At 46.4% G+C, this 20,373-nt stretch overlaps 1 protein-coding gene across 2 annotated transcripts in view; it reads right to left on the bottom strand.

Moving 5' to 3' along the window:
- Positions 1-20,373, bottom strand: part of CDYL2 (chromodomain Y like 2) — a 206,013-nt gene that overhangs the window by 16,324 nt on the left and 169,316 nt on the right. For both annotated transcript variants that reach the window (XM_050773208.1, XM_050773207.1), the window contains exons 3-4: positions 18,709-18,926; positions 6,450-6,622 (exon numbers count right to left, since the gene is read on the bottom strand). In XM_050773208.1, coding sequence (XP_050629165.1) covers positions 6,450-6,622; positions 18,709-18,926 — 391 coding nt within the window. The remainder of the gene's footprint in view (positions 1-6,449; positions 6,623-18,708; positions 18,927-20,373) is intronic.

Consider the following 20,373-nt stretch of genomic DNA (forward strand, 5'->3'; position numbering starts at 1 on the left):
TGTGACCAAGTCACCAAGTGCTGGCCAAACAGGATGTGAGCAAAAACCCACCCATACCACTTCCAGGTACACACCAAACCTCCCACCATGGCGTCCTCCAAGCCCACTCATCTTGGTGAGCACAACAGTCCTGGAAGACATTTGCTGAGCCACAGGATGGAAGAAGTCTAGGTTCCTGAGTCACAGGCTGATGATGACATCTATTTTAGGCTTATGTATCTGAGAAATACATTTCTATATATGAGGTTTACTTGTTACATCAACTAATCCTTAACTAATACAAAAGTCGAGGCTGGGCACGATGGCTCATGCCTGTAATCCCAGCACTTTGGGAGGCTGAGGTGGGAGGATCACAAGGTCAGGAGTTCGAGACCAGCCTGGCCAATATGGTGAAACCCCGTCTCTACTAAAAATACAAAAATTAGCCGGGCATGGTGGCGGACGCCTGTAGTTCCAGCTACTTGGGAGGCTGAGGCAGGAGAATCACTTGAACCCAGAAGGCAGAGGTTGTAGTGAGTCAAGATCGGGCCATTGCACTCCGGCCTGGGAAATAAAGTAACACTCTGTCTCAAAAACAAAAAAAAAGTCGAGCTGATTTATCTCTTCTCAATCAATACTGCTCCTTTCCCCAACTCTTATCGAAAGTTGTGGATATCATAGTGACATACTGGGATCAGATTCAACTGCGAGAAAGCCTACTTAATGTTCTGCCGGGGTAGGAGGTATCTTACGATCTATGTAAGTCGTCATGAAAGTATGCGCCTCTGACTCAGGCTTGAGGCATCACACTGCCTGTGATAGTGGAGTTAGCTCTCAGTCCCTGCTGGTCCCCAAAAGGTACTACTTCAGAGAGGGAGTCCTGGCTCCATGACTTCTGATGCTTGGTGTTCCAGTGGCCCAATTCCCGACATCATTTACTTCCTAACCTGTGGTGAGGTTTTAGGTTAGGTCACTGGTTTTTGCAAGTGCTTTTCACTGAAAGCAATTTGGGGTCTGCAGGGGATATGGACATTTTTGTAGAATCCTTGGGGGTTTGGATGATTTTTGTCAAACATTCCATTCTTGAGTGACCTCATACAATTCCAGAGTCTTAGATCTCAGAGGTGGGAAGGACTTTAGGACTCATGGAGCCATATCTTCCACTCGGTGCAGAATTCCCTTCATAACATCCCAAGGATGCATCACTCTGCCTCTGTTGGATATTTTTAATAAAAGAGGGTCCACGCCTGTCAAGACGGCCTCCCTGCCGTGGGTCTCTCTGATACTGTTGCCACCTTAGCTCCATCAACCACATGACATCCTTCAGGAATGGACTGCAGCCCTTGTGACTTTCCAGAGCTTTCTTCTGCAGGACCCCAGAGCCTCTCACTCTGTGGTTTCCAACCTGAGATCCATGCAAGGGAATCAGGGAAGCAAGGGAAAGGGGAGCAGGCATGCAGAGCTCTGACCCTCTATCCCAGCCCCTCCTGTGTCATCCAACCCGCCCCACACTTCATTTCCTTGATATGAAAATGTCACCTGATGTTTAATGAAGGCCACCCCCCATCCTCTTTCTCTCACCTCGGGCAGTAGATCTCTATCACTGGGAGCCAAGCAGCAAACAGGATATTGCATTACGGGCCCTGCAGCTCAGATATCTGATCCTGCTGTGATGGCGGGGCTGCGTGGGGAAGATTGTACCCCGCCTTCCCCCACATCCAAGGCCATCAGGCTGACCTGACCCGCACAGCTTCCTTTGCTCTACCGGAGCCCTGTGGCTTCTGCCTGACAAAGCTGCTGGGCTGCACTGATGTGGCAGAAGGAGCAAGAACTTCAGCATCTGAAAGACTCAGAGTGAAGTCTCAGTTCTGCCCCTAACTAATGGTGAGACCTTGGACAGGGTGCCTGGTCTCTGGAGCCTCATTTTCTCCCTCTGCAAAATGGGAAAATCAACGATGTTGCCCCAGATGGGGAGTTGAATAAGAATCAAAGGAGACGTTCCATGCAGGGTGTCAGCCCAGTGCGGACATGCGGGGAGCACGCCATCCCTGCTGCTGCTATTATGGGGAATGCATCTGCTGGGGAGGGTGGACAGAGTCCTCATTCAATTCTCAGATTGGTCTGTGATCCATTCTCCTAGGCTACAGGTGACCCAGAAGCAAAATTCTGCTCACAGGAATGTCTCAATTTCCCCTGGAGCAATCGGCATTTCTCTTGTGACCCAGTTACCCACTCCCTTTAACCAGAGCCATGGAGGAGAACCCTCCCCCAGCCAAAGCTCAGAGCCAAGTCAGCCAGTACAGAACCAAACAGTGACCACCATCCTGGGGCCCCCAGAGAGGTCCCCAGCAGGCCACCCCTTAGTCTACAACCCACCCCTTAGTCCAGGGGCCCACTCCCTGGTCTCAGACTCAGCTTAGCTAGAAGTCACGGCTGGAAGTACCAGCAGCAGTGACAACAACTGTAATAATAAGTCCAAGTACGTATTAGTGCCAGGAATAGCCCAAGTGTTTCACATAGAGTATCTTTTTATTCTCCATCCTAGCAACCCACCGGTGAGGCCAGTACCATCATTTTGATTGTTCCCATTTTCTGGATGAGCTAATAGGCTCAGAGAGATCTGTGACACACCCAAGGCTCCACCACCAGCAAATGCAGAGGTAGCTTTGAGCTCAGGCAGCCTGCTTCCAGGTGCCACATGGGCAGCTGCTAGCCAACACTGCTTTCCTGAATACCTTGTTTGAACAAGCCACCTCGTCACCAGAGCTTTCCTCTGCTGGACCCCGGAGTCTTCCCCCACAAGTTCAGAGGAGGCAGCGTCTTTTCAGGATGGATCCGGGAGAGAGGCTTCTGAACAAACCACCTGAGCTCTCCCCAAATCTGCTAGTTCATTCATCAAACATTTGCAGAGTGATGAGTCCCAGTCACCAGTCCTGGTCACATGTATGCAAGTTTTCTTTAGGCAAGGATGACGAGGGGGTGAGAGTACCACTCACGGGGTGCCAAGGCCATGCGGCACGCCTGGTCAGCCCTATTAGGAGCGTGTCCCAAGAGAAGAGATGGGGGCAGTTCGATGTCCAAAAAAACATTTTGGCCCTGCTAGATTTTGAAGGAAGTTCTTTCACAAGAGATTTCTTGTAAGTATCACCTAGAAAACCGACAGGAGCGGGCGCAGAACTTGCAGCATGAATCAAGCTCCTTTCAAAGACAGTGCACTTCCTTCAGGACACCCCTCTGGAAATCCACAAAACATTATCTGCAGAATGCTTCGCGGCCACCTTTTGTCCCCAACTCCAGAGTGTGGCCTCCAAGGCAGCACTCCCAAGCTGGGAGAGCTGGAGATGCCCTGAAAGAGTTTGGTGCTGATGGGCGAGCCACGGTCTCTTTTTAACCCCAGGAGCATCTGTCTCTACACGGCCACATCTTCTGCACCTCCATCCATCTTTGCTTGTGGTTCTCACCGTTCTCATGCCTGTATCACCTCCTTCTTCACTCTCATCCCCTTAATAACCACCTTTTCTCTCTTGCATAAAAATAAGAATCTTAGGTTTCTCTTAGTGCTTTCAATCAGTGGTGCAGAAATCTGGTTAGCACAGGGCAGGTGCTCTCAACCCTGGCTGCCGCTGAGAACCACCAAGGACGATTCACATCAAAAGATGCGCTGGCCCCACCTCAGCCTAAATAACCCAGAGTCCCCTGGGGGTGTTGCCAAGCATCTAGGTCTTGGGAATGCTCCCTTGGGCCTCCCTGTGCTGTCAGGGCTGGGGACCAGTGGTCCAGGGGACATCTTCTTTCCCATGCCCTCATCCTTGCTAGCTCACGAACTACCAACTTCTGCTCCCTTTGAAGCATCAAGAAGAATTCCTCCTGCCTCCGCCATCTTGCCCTGTGCTCTGCCTAAGGGGAGCTCACTTGCCCGCTGAGATGGCAAATGTCTGAATTCCACTGGCCGTGTTTCCCCAGAACTACTCAGCTGGGAAAGTCAGGAGCCAGTTTGGGCCCCGGCCCCAGCCACGTTCTCCTACAGTTGATGTTTTCAACCCCATCTGCCTCTGACATCTCTTTCTCCATGAATATGGTTCTCAAGAGTCCAGAGATGCGTAGATATCACGCTCCAAACCCCAATGGGTAGAGGCTATGGGGAGAGGAGGGAAGGTTTTGCCCCTCAGCTTTGATACATCCAAGACACAAATGCAGGGACAGGCCAGAGAGATGCCACCCTCACCAGAGAGACTGGGCGTGCAAAGCCAGAGGAAGGAACCATTCGGTGGGGGTTCTGGGGAAATCCATCTGAGACCTGACCCCCTGGATACCCTGTTTCTGTTCAGCTTCCATCCCTTCAGTGACCCAGCTGCAACACCTTATTCCTGCATGCAGGAATGACCCCCTCGCCCACCCCACGCTGGGACAAGCCTCATCACTGTCAACTCAGGGCTGGCCTGGGAGTCCCACCTTGCCTGCAGCTGTCTGGGAGAATCTGTAAATAGACCCATCATCAAAGGTGAACAGCTGCCCACCAGAAGGAGCAGCCATTGAGGATGCTGGGCGAGGTCAGGATGGGCCCTTGCCTGAGAGGAGAGCCTGAAAAGATGAGGCTCTTTGAGCTGCTAATGATTTCCTTCCAGGCTCTATTAGTTTCCCAGGCAATAGTCACCACAAACCTGGGGGCCTAAAACAATCAAAAGGTATTCTCTCATAGTTCTGGAGACCAGAACTCCAAACTCAAGGTGTTGTCGGCAGGGCTGGTTCCTTCTGGAGGTTCTAAGGGAGAAGCTGTGTCAGGCCTCGCTCCCAGTTTCCAGTGGCTGCTGGTCATCCTTGGAATTCCTTGGCTTGAGGCTGCATGACTCTAAGCTCTCCCTTTTCTGTCATATCACCTTCTCCCCTGTCTGTGTCCCCTCTTACGAAGTAAGTTCTCTCTGCGTCTGGCGCCCACTCCAACCCAGGATGATCTCATCTCAGGACTCTGAACTTAATTACATCTGCAAAGAGCCTTTTTCCAAATATGGTCACCTCCACAGGTTCCAGGGATTGGTACATGGACATATCTTTTGGGGGCCACACTTCAACTCACTACAAGGGGTCTGGACGCTAATGAGCTGCGTATGCATGGAGTGAAAACCAGGGGCTGTGTCAGCCAGGTTTCCCTGGGCTTCTGGAAATCCAGCTAAGGCCTCCACTGAAATTTGTAAACCAGATAAAGACCATGACTGAGGCTCCACAGGTCACAAAAACGGGCACTCGGTTCTCTGGGTGGGCTGTGGTGGTCTCATGCATGAGAGAAGCACGCTGGAAATGCTGCGGTCCCCCTTTGACACATGGAAAGGCAGTAGCGAGAGGGCATAGCTGGGACCAGGCAAAGCGCAAACCACTTGGACACAGCCAGGAAGCCTGTGCCTCCATAACCACAACGCTTTTCACATAACAGTGCCCAGGCTCATTATGTCTCTTCTGGCAAGAATTCTGCAACAGCAGACATGGGTATTTTGGAGTAGGGGCTCCAATGGCTGCTTCACCCTGAAGAGGGACTCAGAATTCCACACACGAGTGTATCCCAGCATCACCTCTTGGAGACAACACAACCCCTCAAAGCCCCCTATAGCCACGTGGGAATCGGCCTCCCTGTGTGTGGCTCTTCCACAGAACTATGGAGACTGGAGGCCCCAGAAAATCCCTGACTTACAGCCTGAGGCTCTGTGACACCATGTGGAATAAATGTTCCTTCTCATGTGACCAGGGGCATTCCTGAAATGTGACTTGTCTGATTCCTAAGCAAGATACAGCAGTCCCTCCCAGGTGAACACTGGTTGACAGCTGTAAACCAGCTAAACAGCCGTAGTGTCTAGAAATGACACTCACTTGCTTTTGATATACTAATAAAGAATGGGGAAATAACTACCCTTCGGTGTCCCAAAAAGGTTCTCGTTGTTGAGTCACCCCCAGGACTTTCGCCCAGGGGCAATTAGAAAGGGGGGAATACCCTGTATCCCGTTGGGTCTGCAAACACACAGCTGCCCAGGGAACCCCTCCATCAACCTCCCCACTGCTGCGTTACGGCAGTGCTGGGACACACAAACAACCAGACAACCAGACACTCTCCCCATCAGGCAAGGGGCGGGAGTAGTGTGGATAACACATGGCCACGACCAGACTCAGGCCTCGATAGCAAATAAAAAATCTTTCTGATCAAAAGAATGAAAGTGGGATCTAACCTAGAGGGCAAAGCAGCCCTAATTTTGGCAGGACTATGGTTATAGATAAAAATACAGGATGCTCAATTAAAATTTGAATTTCAGATAAACAACCAACATTTCTAAAATATAAGCAGGTCTCAAATATTGCACAGCATGTACTTATGCTAAAATTAAAATTCCCGGTTGTTTGAAATTCAAATGTAACTGAGCAGCCTGTATTTTCGCTTGGTAATCCTAGGCAGGATCCCAAGGTGCGGGAACAGGAGCACAGCTCACCTGATGGCTTCTGCAATCCGAGTGCTCTCCTTTCGCCGGTCGCTGGACAACCGGCCAATTAGGTAGGAATAATCCAGGCCGCTGCAGAACACGCTACCCACTGCGCTGAGGAGCAGCAGTTTGCTGTCGTCTGTGGCTGCGTTGCAGAGCGCTCGCCGGACTTCTTTCATGATCTGCCGGCAGAGATGAATTTGCAGGGATGTTAAGTGACTGTCCTGTAAGCCTGGGGCTTTCAGACAGCAAGGCAGCCAGAGGCCTGACCCCCTGAGGGGAGAGGCCAGGGAATCTGCTTCTGCCTGTGCAGGGAGCCTCCCCTGAGTACAAGCATGAGTCCAAAGCAAGGAGAAAAACACTTATCACAGCCAAAGCCCTCCAGCACCATCCCCAGAGCAGGCAGAAGAGTGCTAATAAGGAGGCAGTGTGGTCACCGGCTGCGGATCTGGAAGCCTGGCCTGGAGTTGCTCAATCCCTGGTAAATCTCTGCAAATCTTGTTCTGGCATTTGCTTATTTAGCCCTTTACAAGACGTGGAAAAAATCCGTGCACAGCCCAAGTAAGGGATGTAAGCCATCTCTAGATGACTCAATTTGATTATTATATACCCTTGCTCATCTTTCATCCAGCTAATACCCCTCATGGTTTGCAGGTGCCACATGGCAACTGGGCTTTGGCATCAGATCCAGACCTGGGTTTAATGTCCCACAGGAGTTCCAAGCCCCTGGTCCAAATTCTGGCTCTGCAACTTACTAGCCGTGGGACCTGAGCCATGCTGGTTATTCATCCTCAGTGTCCCCATCTGTAAGTGGGTGGACCCACTCTCAAGGTCTCCAGCGAAGAATAAGTGAAAGGAACGGTTATGCTATGGCCACCTGCAGGTTCACATTCCTGGGAGGTAATGATGAATTCTGGATAAAAGGCATTTTGTTCCTCCTCTGCATGCCAGTTAAGGTGCCATCTGACATGGAAGAACTGTGCTGGCCACCCTGCCATCATGGGACAAGTTCCCCTTATCTCCTGTATGTGTCTCCTGCATGTATGCCCTAGGATTTTTAGGACTCTATGACCTTGTCTTGGGCAGGTGGAGGGCAGGACAGAATTTGGGAGACAGACACAGGTGCCCTCGGTAAGTGGTCAGACCAACAAGTGCTACCTTAGCAGTGAACATGTACTGCAGGCCAGGTACCCTGCTACGTGGGCTCCAGCCTCCCCAGCACCAGTGAGTAGGCACTATTCTTACTTCCAGACCAGGAAACAGATGCTAGAGAGGTCGTGACACTAGTCCACGGCCACACAGTTGGTAAGTGTTAAGAGGTGGATTTGAGCCCTGGCCTGGCTCACACAATGCCTAGTCTATGCACTTTGACACTGCAGATTCCCACTGTCTGGCCATCGCCTTTCATTCATGGAGAAGGAGGGCAGTCAGCCCCAGAGCAAGCAGCCAGCCCAGGGAGGGACAGGCAGGGGTGGGGCAGCTACGAGAGCCCAGAGCTCCCAGTTACCACCCTGCAGCCTTCTTTGAATGTCTTGCCTGGGCCAAGCGCATATTCACCTAATCACCTTTGCACGTGCCAATCTCCCCACCCCTTGTGGGATTGCCCAGGCTCCTTGATTCTGAAAGTCCTCCTATGACCCACACTATTCTCCTCCCCCTATTCTCCCTTGCCCAGCACCCCCATTTGTTTCCTTCCTTTATCATACATTTACCTGTCTTACCTACTACTTATTTGTTTCCTGCCTTTTATGTGTCCACACTTGCTCAACTGTTATTTTAATAAAGAAAGGAATGGCATCTCTCTTATTCCCCACTGTATACTCAGAGACTAGCACAATGCCTGGGATATGGTGGACACTCGATATCTGCTTGTTTAATCACCCTCATTAGCCCCTTTCCTCAACTTCAGAAGAAAATTAGGCAGGCTGCTTGCTCACCCACCTAGAAGCTTTTACAAGGCCAACTCAAGGCCTGTGAAAATCATTTAAAAGACTGAAGAGTTTGCCACCAAACAGTGTGCACCCCATGAAGGCTAACTGTGTTTCCGCTCTTCAAAGGCATGCAGCCAGGCTGTTCAGCTCCTCATCCCACAAGGAACTATTTTGGATGAGCCTGAAGGTTACAGATCACTTGCCCATGAGTACTTACACCCCCAACCCCTCGTGAGGTGGGCATTATTATTAGCTCCATTTTACAGAAAAGGAAACTGAGGCTCAGAGAGAAACTAGACTTTCTCAAGGCAATGTGTCAGGAAGTGGCAGAGCCCGCGCTAACGGACTGGCCGGCTCCAAGTTTCCTGCTGAGATGGTTCAGGCTCTTTCTGCCCCAAGCACTTTCCAACTTCACTGCTCAAAGTGTGGTCCTTAGAACAGCAGCATCACACCCCTCAGGAGGTGGCCAGAAATGCAGAGTCTAAGGCCCCAGCCCAGACTTACAAGGGGTTCCAGAAGGTCAACATGGGCCTCTGGGGCTATGGCTGGGCACAAGCTCCACTTCTACCCCACAACATCCGGGGTAATCTGGAGTGAAATCATTAGCCTCTCCTGGTCTCTCTATCTATAAAATTCAGAGCTACCTCAGATTAACCAACCAACAAGATGCAAGTAGACTGCTTAGTGCAGTGCATGGCGCATATCCTGCAAGATGTCCCCTTTTATATACTGACCCTACAGAACAGGTCGGGCTCTGCCCCAAGCGCTTTCAAACCTCACTACTCAAAGTATGGTCCTTAGACCAGCAGCTTCACATTCCCAAGAGCTGGCCAGAAATGCAGAGTCTTGGGCCCCAGCCCAGACCAACAGGATGAGTCTCTGCATGTTCATGGGACCTGCAGGGAATTCATATGCATGTTACTGTTTGAGAAGCGCTGCTTTACGATGTGAACTCACTTAGCCTTATGAGGGAGTCACTTGTTTAAGCCCCATTTTATGAATGACAAAACCAAAGTAAGTGACTCTGAGAAGTTAACAAGTATGGGGTGGACTTGGGAAGTAGGCTTTGGGGCCCATGTCCTTCACTGCAGGCTAGGCTGCCTCTCAAAGTACCAGGGCTTTTCATCTGAAGACGTCCACATGACAGCAGTCTGGCTATGGGAGCAGCAGGGAATGAGCTCTGTGGTGCTCAGGGGAAAGCACACCCTTTTCCCCTCCCAGACTGTGGATTTTAGGATGGAGCCAGGGTCTGAAGCTGATCTCCTGCCACATGCTGCGTTCTGAGGCCCAAGCATCATTCAGACCCTCCAAGTCTATGTACTAGCTGAATCAACCCCGTTACAGCCCTGCACACTCCCCAACTCCTTCCAATCATAACCTTGCAGCAACACTGCACATCTTGACTATACAATGTCTCTTGGGTGCCTGGTATTCAAAAGGACTCATGGCAGTCTGGCCAGGCTGAAAACGTGCAGGCTTTGGAGACAAGAAGCCTACGATGGAATTGGCTTTACCACAAACAGGCTCGGCCCTTCTAGTCCTTCTGCTACCTGTTTGCCATACCATAGTCAGGACAAGCCACTCCAGCAAATAATTTATTTTTGCTGCAGGAAAACTCTCCCATGAGAAGCTAAAACTCCAAGCCTGCCTTGTATGTGGATAGGAAGTTCTGAGTTACCACATCCACATGGGGAATAATCCACAGATAAAATTTGACACAGAAATTGGACACAGGCTAGTAATATCCCTGAGGTGTCTGATGGAAATGAATGTAAAAGTACTCTGGGGAGAAACTGCAACCCAGACTGCATGGGAATTATACAGGAAAAAAAATCCTAGCTGAAGATGATCTCACAATCAAAAATCACAAAACACTTGAGAAAATACAAGCTGGCACACTCAGCAAATGAGAGGATTACCTAACATGACTTCAAGTAATAGAAGAATCCAAAAGAGACTGTAAAATAGGGGTGTTTAAAATAATCACAGAGAGGAAAAGAGACATGAACAATAAGAAAAGAACAGGAGAATATGGGGAAAAAATAGATTTGAGGAGAAAGAAACTTCTGAAAATGAAAAACAAGTCATGGACGTCTGCTGAGATCAACAGCAGATTAGGTGGTGCTAAAGGGAGCATAAATTAACTGAAAGACCTGAAGTAATTGACCAAAATGTAGCACAGAAAAACAGAGATGGAAAATATAACGGAGAGATTAAAGACAAGAATGCTAAGATTTAAAATAGGTGCTGTACGGATTCTATCAGGAGATCACAGAGAAGAGGAGAAAGTCAATATCGAAAGAGATAAAGGATGAGAATTTAACAGAATTGATGAAAGATCCACTAGTTTCCTAAGGCTGCTATAAAAAATTACTATACATTTGGTAGCTTAAAATAACATAAACTTATTATCTTATAGTCCTGTAGGTCAGATGTCTGATGCAGGTTTACTGGGCTGAAATCAAGCTGTCAGCAAGGCTGCATTCCTTTGTGGAGGCTCTAAGGGAGAATCATTTTCTTGCCTTTTCCAGCTTATAGAGGCCACCCACATTCCTTGGTTCATGGCCCCTTCCTCCATCATCAAAGGCAATAATGCCCAGCTGGGTCTTCCTCACTTTCTCAGTTTGTGTCACTCTGACAGATTCTTCTGCTTCTCTCAACTACATTTAAAGACCCTTGTGATTACATTGAGCCCATCCAGATAGTCTAGAATACTCTTGATTTTAAGGTCAGTTAACTGGCAGCCTTAAATGCATATCTGAAACCTTAATTCCCCCTAGCCATGGAACCTAGCATAGTCATAGATTCTGGGGATTTGGACATGAATATCTTGGGGAGAGGGCTTCTATCTATCACAGACTTGAATCCTAAAATTTAAGAACTGAAACAAAAAGCTAAGCAATAGAAATAACAGTACATGCATGCACAGACATATCATATTTAAACTTCAGAACATCAAAGACAAAGCAAAATCTTAAATACATCCAGAAGAAAAAGAAAGCTTACCTACAGAGGGCAAATAATTTGACTGGAGGCAAATTCTACATAGCAGAAATAAATTCCAGAAGGTAGTAGAATACAATTGTCAAGGTGCTGAGGAAAACAACTGTCAACAAATTCTTCACTCAGCTAAATTCACTTAAAAGGAAGGGTAAAAATTAGGCATTTTCAGTAAGAGAATGTTTACCATTTTTAGACCTTCACTAAAAGAACTAAAAAGGAATGTACTGCAAGAAAAAGAAACTATATTCAGAAAGAAAAATTGACATGCAAGGAATAATAACCAGCAAAGAAACTGGTGGCTCAAGCCTGTAATTCTGGCACTTTGGGAGGCTGAGGCAGGCAGATTGCTGGAGCTCAGAAGTTCGAGGCCAGCCTGGGCAACATGATGAAACCCCAACTCTCCTAAAAATACAAAGAAAAGAAAAAGAAAAAATTAGCCAGGCATGGTGGTGCATGCCAGTGGTACCAGCTATTCAGTAGGAGGATGGGAGGCAGAGGTTGCAGTGAACCGAGATCGTGCCACTGTACTCCAACTTCGGTGACAGAATGAAATCCCATCTCAAAAAAAAAAAAAAAAAAAGGAAAGAAATTGGTCAATGTGTTGTTAATATAAAAACTGACTATAAAAATCATAATACTGATATTAATTTGAGGGCAGAGGTTGGTATGGCATAGAACTGTAGTAGCAGGCAATAATATTGTAGAGGATAAGAGGAGGAATGAGTAGAGTTAGAGCATGTCAAGGTTATATTCAGAAGTGGTGGAGGTAATTACACTTAGCCTTTGCTATGTGTATATAATTTAGGGATAACTTCTTAAAAATACATGAATTACAACGAATGGGGGGGAGGATAAAATAAAGAACACCCAATCACTGAATCGTTGAAACAAGAGCAGAAAGTATACAGTGATAGAAAACAAGGAATGGCATGTGCCTGGGTGAAGCTTAGAGTCTAACAGAGAAGACAGTAAGTGGCAAACTTCCAAAGGATCATTATTAAACACTCCAGAGGCATCACCACAGCATATGGAAGTTACGGGGAATACTGGAAAAATATTGTTTTTTAAGGTTAAATTTTTAAAAGAATTCCCACTTCTTAAGCACCTAGTAGTGCCAGGAACTGCACCAGGTAATTTCCACGTAATATTTTATTCCAAACAAAAATCTGGTAAGGTAGGAGATGGTATTTCAACCTTGCAAGTGACACCATGAAGACTCAGAGAGGTACAGTAAGATGTCCAAGGTCATACCAGCAGTAAGAGGCAGGACCGTGATTTAAATCTCATGCTAACAACTCTTTACTTTCTCCTACTTCATATTGCTGGGTGATTTTTTAAATGGATAGGATTTTAGTAGAAAAAACAGCACTAGATGTCAATCTGAATTGAGAATCTCCAGGCCTGTGCCCTGCTGGAAGGATAGAATAAGCACATTCCAGCCCATTTGGGTACAAGCAACAGATACTCATTTTGAACATCAAAAAAGCTCACAGGCCACTATCTTGTCGGTCCTTTCATCCATCTGCCTCCAGAAATAGATACACTCTCACCTATACATGAACTCTATTTCTCTGAGAGGCAAATAAAAAAAAGAAACCCTGCTGTAAAGAGGTGAACTGAAATTCTATAGATGACTCAGAGAGTAGCCTCTCTGGCTAAGGCCATACTTACCTACTTGTCAATTTGTTAAGAAAAAAATAAGAGACCAAACAAAACAGCCATCTCATTTATTAATTAATTAAATTGAAAATAAATTTGCATTTTATTGATACAAAAGAAGTACATACTATACTGTTTTTCATTTTTAAAAAAGTTATATCTAGTTTATATCTCTTTTCTTTCCTTTTTAGTGTTGGTAATTCAATTTGGACAGATGGCTAAGATTCTACCTTCTTGAAAGACCCCAAATTTTATAATGTAACTGGTTCATTTAAAGTAAAATGTTCTAAAATTAGTCCACATTCTCTTGCCTTCTTAAACAGAATATACTGTATGCATATAACTACTTCTCAATGGTCACCTGCTGGCCTATAACAGAACATTCCTCTTAGAGGCTTCTGGGATGTGATTCTATAACAAATAGTCCTGAACTGCTATGCATTTTGAAGTCCTAAATATGTCCTGTAAATTCATTGCTCTCATTATGCACTTCCTAGCTGCCACTTGCGCCTGCTATTAGTTGTCTGCTGGAGAGAACAGACTCCCCCTCTATGACTTCTAGCTTTGGATCCGGCATGTGTTTACAGCCAGACAACCAAATTCATTAGAACGGGATGTAAAAGAGGAATCAACCAGGGTTCCTCTCTGTATACTTCATCAGAACCCGCTGAAATCCAGTCACACCAGGCCCATCTTAAATGCAACCACCTTCAAAGGAGATTTCCCCATACCCAAGACTAGATGCGCACTCTCCTTTCTCCCAAAATCCTGAATACTTTAAATCCCTGTTGTGATTCTTCTGACAAACTCCCTTGTAGAATGTGCACTTCCTTACTGTATCTTGCCTTCTATGTGATTTAAACCCCTGGTATTCACACCCTTCTGTAACCCCCACCCTCAAGAGAAGATTGGACCTAGTGACTGGCTTCAACAGAAGATGCCAAAATGATGGCATGTCACCTTCAGGAGGAGATTAGGTGACAAAAGGACCATCCTCTCTTGCTATCTTTCTGGGACTTCTTGCTCTGAGGGAAGAAAGCTGCTTTGTCATGAGTAGCCCTCACAAGAGGCCCACATGGCAGGAAACAGATGCACCCAACAACCACATGGGTGAGCTTGGAAGTGAATTCTCCTCCAGTCGAGCCTTCATGTGAGACTGCAGCCCCAGCCTCCACTTGACAGCAGCCTTGTAAGAGATCTTGAGCTGGAGGCATCCGGCTGAGCCATGCCCAGATTCCTGACCCGCAGCAATTATGAGACAACAAGTGTATGCTGTTTTAAAATGCTAAGTTGAGAACAATCTGCTACACAGTTATAGATAACTAATACAATCCTTTAAGAGCTAAAACAGTATACTTACACTCTTTATATCCCTTGTAGCACCTAGTCCAGACTCTTTCACATAAAAGAATTTAACAAATGTTTATTGAATTAAGAGAATGCCAGTCTTTACCTCCCAAGAAGTTTATAGTCTAATGGAGGAGGGGGAGGATATCAAACATTTAACAAGTTACCCCACAAATATATGTAGACTAACAACTGTGATAAGACTTGCCGAAGTGATGGCCGAGCTGAGACCTGAAGGAACAGCAAGAGTGAGGGAAGCAAGGAGGAAGAAAGGCCTGTTCCAGTCAGAGGGACACATATAAAGGCCCTGGGGCAGGTGTGGGCATGAAAGCAAGCCAGGCGACTGGGGTATAGGAGAAGAAGTATGTGAGGCAGGCTGCACGATGAGGCGGGACTGCACCACACTGAGGGTGCTGACTGTCAGCCAGGGTCATCAGGAGCCATCGACACATTTGGTTGGGGAGGGGTGTGCGTATAAAGGGTTGACTTGGCCACAGCTGCATTTCTGGAAGATCATTCTGCCTGCCTTATGCAGAATGTATTACACGGCAGGAAGCGTGAAAGCAGGCAGACTTATGAGAAGGCTAATTACAGTGTCCAGACAAAATAGCCTAGTAGTGGACTGTAATGGTCATGGTGGAAATAGAAGTAAACATGAAAGAGCTATTCAAGAATAAAGGTGAACCGGCCTGGAGACAGGTTTGGACATGGGGCCATGACAGGAGGGGTGTGAAGGGGCTCCTGCCTGTCTGCCGTGCTCCTGGGAGTGGTGGTAGGATTGTGGGCTGAGGCCGAGGGCACTGAAGGAAGACCTGGAGTCTTCTCCCAGTGGGGAAGTGGATAAGCTTTCAATCAAGGAGAACTTCGTGTAATCTGTTTCACTGACTCTCTCCTTAAGGGGCATTTCTGTTCATCTCCTGGTTCTCTGCTGTATCCCAGACAGGAGAAATATGACAATAAATCCACTGGCTTCAGAATCTATTTAATGCACACAGTAATGTATGAATTTCTGGCCTTGAGGCCAATCCAACCAATGTCACCTATACAACTAGAAAAAGTAGTTTAATTATAACCACTGGTCGCCTTCTGGTTCCTCCATTCACAAGCAAGGCAAGGTCTGCTGGTGGACTTTAAATGGCCTCTGCTTCATGTTATCAGTGATAGGAGCATTTATTAGATACCTCCTGTATGCCAGGTACTTTGTGGGCCCCTGTGCATACATTATCTCTAATCTCGCCAGCAAAATACTGTAAAATTTCTATAAAGGAGGAAGCTCAAGGCAGCAAAGTAAATTCTCAAGGCAACAGCATGGTAAGTTGAAGGCAGGATTGGAACCCAGGTCTGCTAGACTAAAACCTGTATTCCTCCTCTCGCACAGCCTCTTCATTTCAGTAGGACCTTCATTAGGGGCTGCTTTTATCCAGTCAGCTGGCTCACCCACATACTCAATCCCCTTCCATTGCTGAGACAGCTGAAAACACCAGATCATTAACTTGGACTGTTTTCCTCCTGTTCTGTAACCGACCGATGCTGATTAGGAAAGGAACCTCAATTAACCAAGCCTGCAGCTCAGGAGGTGAGAACCTGTGCACCTCAAATCAGTCGAGCACAACAAGTTTTCCACGATGAGTGAGCAACAGTTACCACCCAGGGCTGCTCCACAGAGGGAAGGAGCTGGAGACTTCACATGTGTTCAGTTTGTTGAAAGAAAACACTGTGCCTTTTTCCAACATGCTTTTAGAAAGTAGTGAAGAAAGAATCTGGGAAAAACTGGTCTGTGCAGATGCCATGATGAGCTTAAAATAAGGAGGTTTCCAGGTGTATAAACATATGAAGAACTGTTTTCGGGGTGGACTGCACACTCTGGGCTTCTTTGAATTCTACACAGAGGTCTACACAGCAGAGAACCACAGGGATGCTTCTGTTACAGGTGGAGGAGGGAGAAGCCCCCAAAACACCATGCTCAGAGAAGAGGCAGCACACGACTACCACCCCACAACCCCAAGGCTTTAGCCACAGCGCTTCCCTCACCATGTGTCAATCATTCCAGATGGCCACGCACACAACCCTGTAAAAGAACCAGGGTCTATTTCAACCATAATAATAACACAATCAGAAGCTGAAGATCACAGCACCTCCCTCCCACCCACCCCACTTCCTGTGCCTCCCTGAAGGTACGGGGTACACTGGGCAACGCCAGGCCATTCTAGTATCCCAATGTAAGTGAGTGGTCATCCCTTGACTGCATCCCCCAAAACATACCCTTCTCATTAAACTCCCATTGCTATTATGAAAAACAGAGTCCAGGATATTTCAAGGACAGAAAAGGGGTCTCGGAGTTAAATGTCTTCAGTGGGCCTGGCACTGGGATGAACGAAGAGACAAAAGGGTGGGCAAGAACAGAACCCCTGCCTTCCTGGCACCTACTTGGTTAAGCTGTGAGACCCTAGCTCAACTGGGTTGTTTAAGCCTAAATTTTCTCCTCTGTACAATGTGGATCATAACAATCCTACATCAGAAGGGAGGTGATGAGATGACACAAGATAAACAGCAAATACAAGGAACAAAGAGCCCCTGCTCACTGGCCGTCGTCACTGTTATCGCCATTTACCACTGTACTGCCCTACCCCAGGCACCTTGTAGGAAAAGGCTGCTCAGTGGAGCATCTTCTCACCTTTGTGCCGTCAAGAATCTCTTCCCTTCTCCCGCCATGTACCCTGTATTTTGAATGATGTTGTCAACCTCGCTGCATTAAGTATTCATTGGTTCCCTATTTTATTCACCTAAGACATAAGCATGATTAATATTTAAAAAGTAATGTAAAAAAGCAGTAAAATAGACTTCATCAAAACTTAAAAATTTGTTTGTCATAGGGCACTATCAAAAGAGTAAAAAATCAACTCTCAGAATGGTAGAATATATTTTCAATTCATATATCTGATAAGGGCTTACTATCTAGAGTATATGAAGAATGCTTAAAAGTCAACAATAGAAAGAAAAGTGACCTAATTTTAAAAATAGCCAAAGGATGTGAAGAGAAAGGAGAAAGAGAGATAAATGGCCAATGCACCCATGAAAAGATGCTCAACATGACTAGCCATCAGTGAAATGCAAACCAAAGCCACAATGAGACACCACCTCACACGCACTAGCATTGCTATAATAAAAAAGACAGACATAACAAGTGTTAGCGAGGATTCAGAGAAACCAGAACCCTCACATACTACTGGTCAGACTGTAAAATGGGGGAGCCACTGTGGAAAACAATTTTTGCAGGTCCTCGAAAAATACAGTAAGCAATATGACCCAGCAATTCTAACAGCTGGAAAAGATCCAAGAAAATTCTATTAGAAACTAGAAATATATCCAAGAAACCTGAAAATACATAAATATAGGTTCACATAAAAACCTGTATATAACATTTGTGGAAATATCATCCATAAAAGTCAAAAGTAGAAACAACACAAATGTCCCACAAATAGAAAAGTTGATAGATAAAATACAGTCTATTCATACAATGGAATATTATTTAGCCATAGAAAGGAATGAAGTGTGGATACACACTACAACACGGATGAAACATGAAAACATGCTAAGTGAAAGAAGCCAGACACAAAAGGCTACATACTGCACGTTTCCATTGATACAAACTGTCCTGAATAGGCAAATCTATAGAGACAGAAAGTAGATGAGTGGTTTCCAGGGTGTGGGGAAAGGAGAATGGATGGAAGTTACTATTTCATGTGGGCGAGGTTTCTCCTTGGGGTGATGAAGATGTTGTGGAATTCAATAGTGGTGATGCTGGCACAACCTTGTGAAAATACTAAAAATCACTGAATCCTACATTTTAAAAGGGTGAAATTTACGGTATGTGAAATCGATCTGTCTCAACTACATATATAATATGTAGTAACATATATTATATGTATTATAAACTGAGTGAGATACATGAACTGAGTGAATGATGCCTGCAGCAAACAAATATGACATGCTGATGACAACAAAGTTTAGCTGCAAAAGCCCAAGATGTGACATTTGGATTCTGAGTCTGCCCCTTGGCTAAGTCTATGTCCACCATCAGTTCAGTGAGTCCCTCGCCCCATGGTCTTCATCTATTAAGATGAGATGGTATTATTACATGGTCATAAAAATCAAATGGGATAATGTATGGAAAATGATCAGCAAATTGTGCCTTGCAGTCAAATTTTTATGCATGCTGGTTACCGTCCTCAGCATCCTGGTGGAAGGAAGCAGAAAGCCAATGTCCCATTCTGAGTGAGAAGGAGCCACAGCCCAGCCTGCCCGTCCCTCTGGCTGCCACCCCTTACCTCAGGTGTCAGGGCATTGTTATCCGAGGTCTGACTGGACAGCAGGATGTGCGTGAACCCTTCTTCCTTCCGCACGACGATGTCTCGAAACCGACAGTTGCTTTCATTCTGGCGGACGCTGTACCTGAGCCTCTTGTCAAAGACGTAGTCCTTCTCCGCTTCCAGCTTCCTCTTCACTGGACTATGCAAGTTCAATCCCCCGTTGGTCAGAGCAGAGCCTTCCAAAACCAGATAAACAATGTAAGAAACCGAAATGGGCCACAATCCTAGAAGGACGTGATCAGAGGACGGTGGGATTTCCAATGGAAAGGCTTGGATGTGGCTGGGACACACCACCTCCTCCCCTGTGCCACCCTCTGTTCTAGGAAGAGGGAAGATGAAGAGACAGGCTGAATTCCTGCATCTCCAAATTCAGAAGAGGATCTAGAGGGCTCTTTGTGAAGGCCCTGTGCAGTCCTCTATTCTCTTCTCCCATACATCAGCTTCTGCTCAGATGCCTTGGCCACAGGGAATCCACTGACCACCATGAGAGGCAGCCCTCTCCACTGGTGGATGCCCATGAATGACAGGAAATTATCAATAAGGGCAAGACCAGCAGCTAACCTTTATCCAACCTGTATTATGTGCCAAGCACCATCCTCAAACACATCACGGGCATGATCTTATTTAATACGAGAATCAGAGATGGGGCTCTGGGACCCCCCCGTACTTCCTTGGGGGCTGCCTTGAGATGACAGGGCTGAGTACCAAGCAGGCAGTGTCCTTAGGTCTCTCTCCTCCTCTCGCAAATCAATTACAATGGCTTTGCATTTTTCTCTTTCACATATTAACATTCCTAAATGGCCTGAAAGCGCCCTGCTGAAAAAGTCTGAAAACTAAAAACAGAACGATCCAGATGTATAACGGTTCCCAGTCTCCGGCCTCACACAGGATACATCAGGAGCTCTGGGGTGTTCTAAAGAAAGCAAGGCCAAGCCAATACCTCCAAACATCCATTGGAAGCAGGTACAGGAAGAGGCTCAAATGTGTATTTTGAAAACATTTCCCAAATACCTCCATCCAAAGAGAGAGAGAGAGAGAGAGAGAGAGGGAAGGAAGACACAAATTACCAATATCAGAAATGAAAGAGGGGGCATCACTATTGATGTTATAAATCATACTACCATAAAGACACATGCACACGTATGTTTACTGTGGCACTATTCACAAAAGAAAAGACTTGGAACCAACCCAAATGTCCATCAATGATAGACTGGATTAAGAAAATGTGGCACATATACACCATGGAATACTATGCAGCCGTAAAAAAGTATGAGTTCATGTCCTTTGTAGTGACATGGATGAAGCTGGAAACTATCATTCTGAGCAAACTATTGCAAGGACAGAAAAATCAAACACCGCATGTTCTCACTCATAGGTGGGAATTGAACAATGAGAACACCTGGACACAGGGCAGGGAACATCACACACCGGGGCCTGTCGTGGGGTGGGGGGAAGGTGGAGGGATAACATAAGGAGAATTACCTAATGTAAATGACAAGTTAATGGGTGCAGCAAACCAACATGGGACATGTATACATATGTAAAAAACCTGCACGTTGTGCACATGTACCCTAGGACTTAAAGTATAATAAAATATAATAAAAATAAAATAAAAATAAAAGG

The sequence above is a fragment of the Macaca thibetana genome, chromosome 20 (assembly GCF_024542745.1).
Source record: "Macaca thibetana thibetana isolate TM-01 chromosome 20, ASM2454274v1, whole genome shotgun sequence".
Taxonomy (NCBI): domain Eukaryota; kingdom Metazoa; phylum Chordata; class Mammalia; order Primates; family Cercopithecidae; genus Macaca; species Macaca thibetana.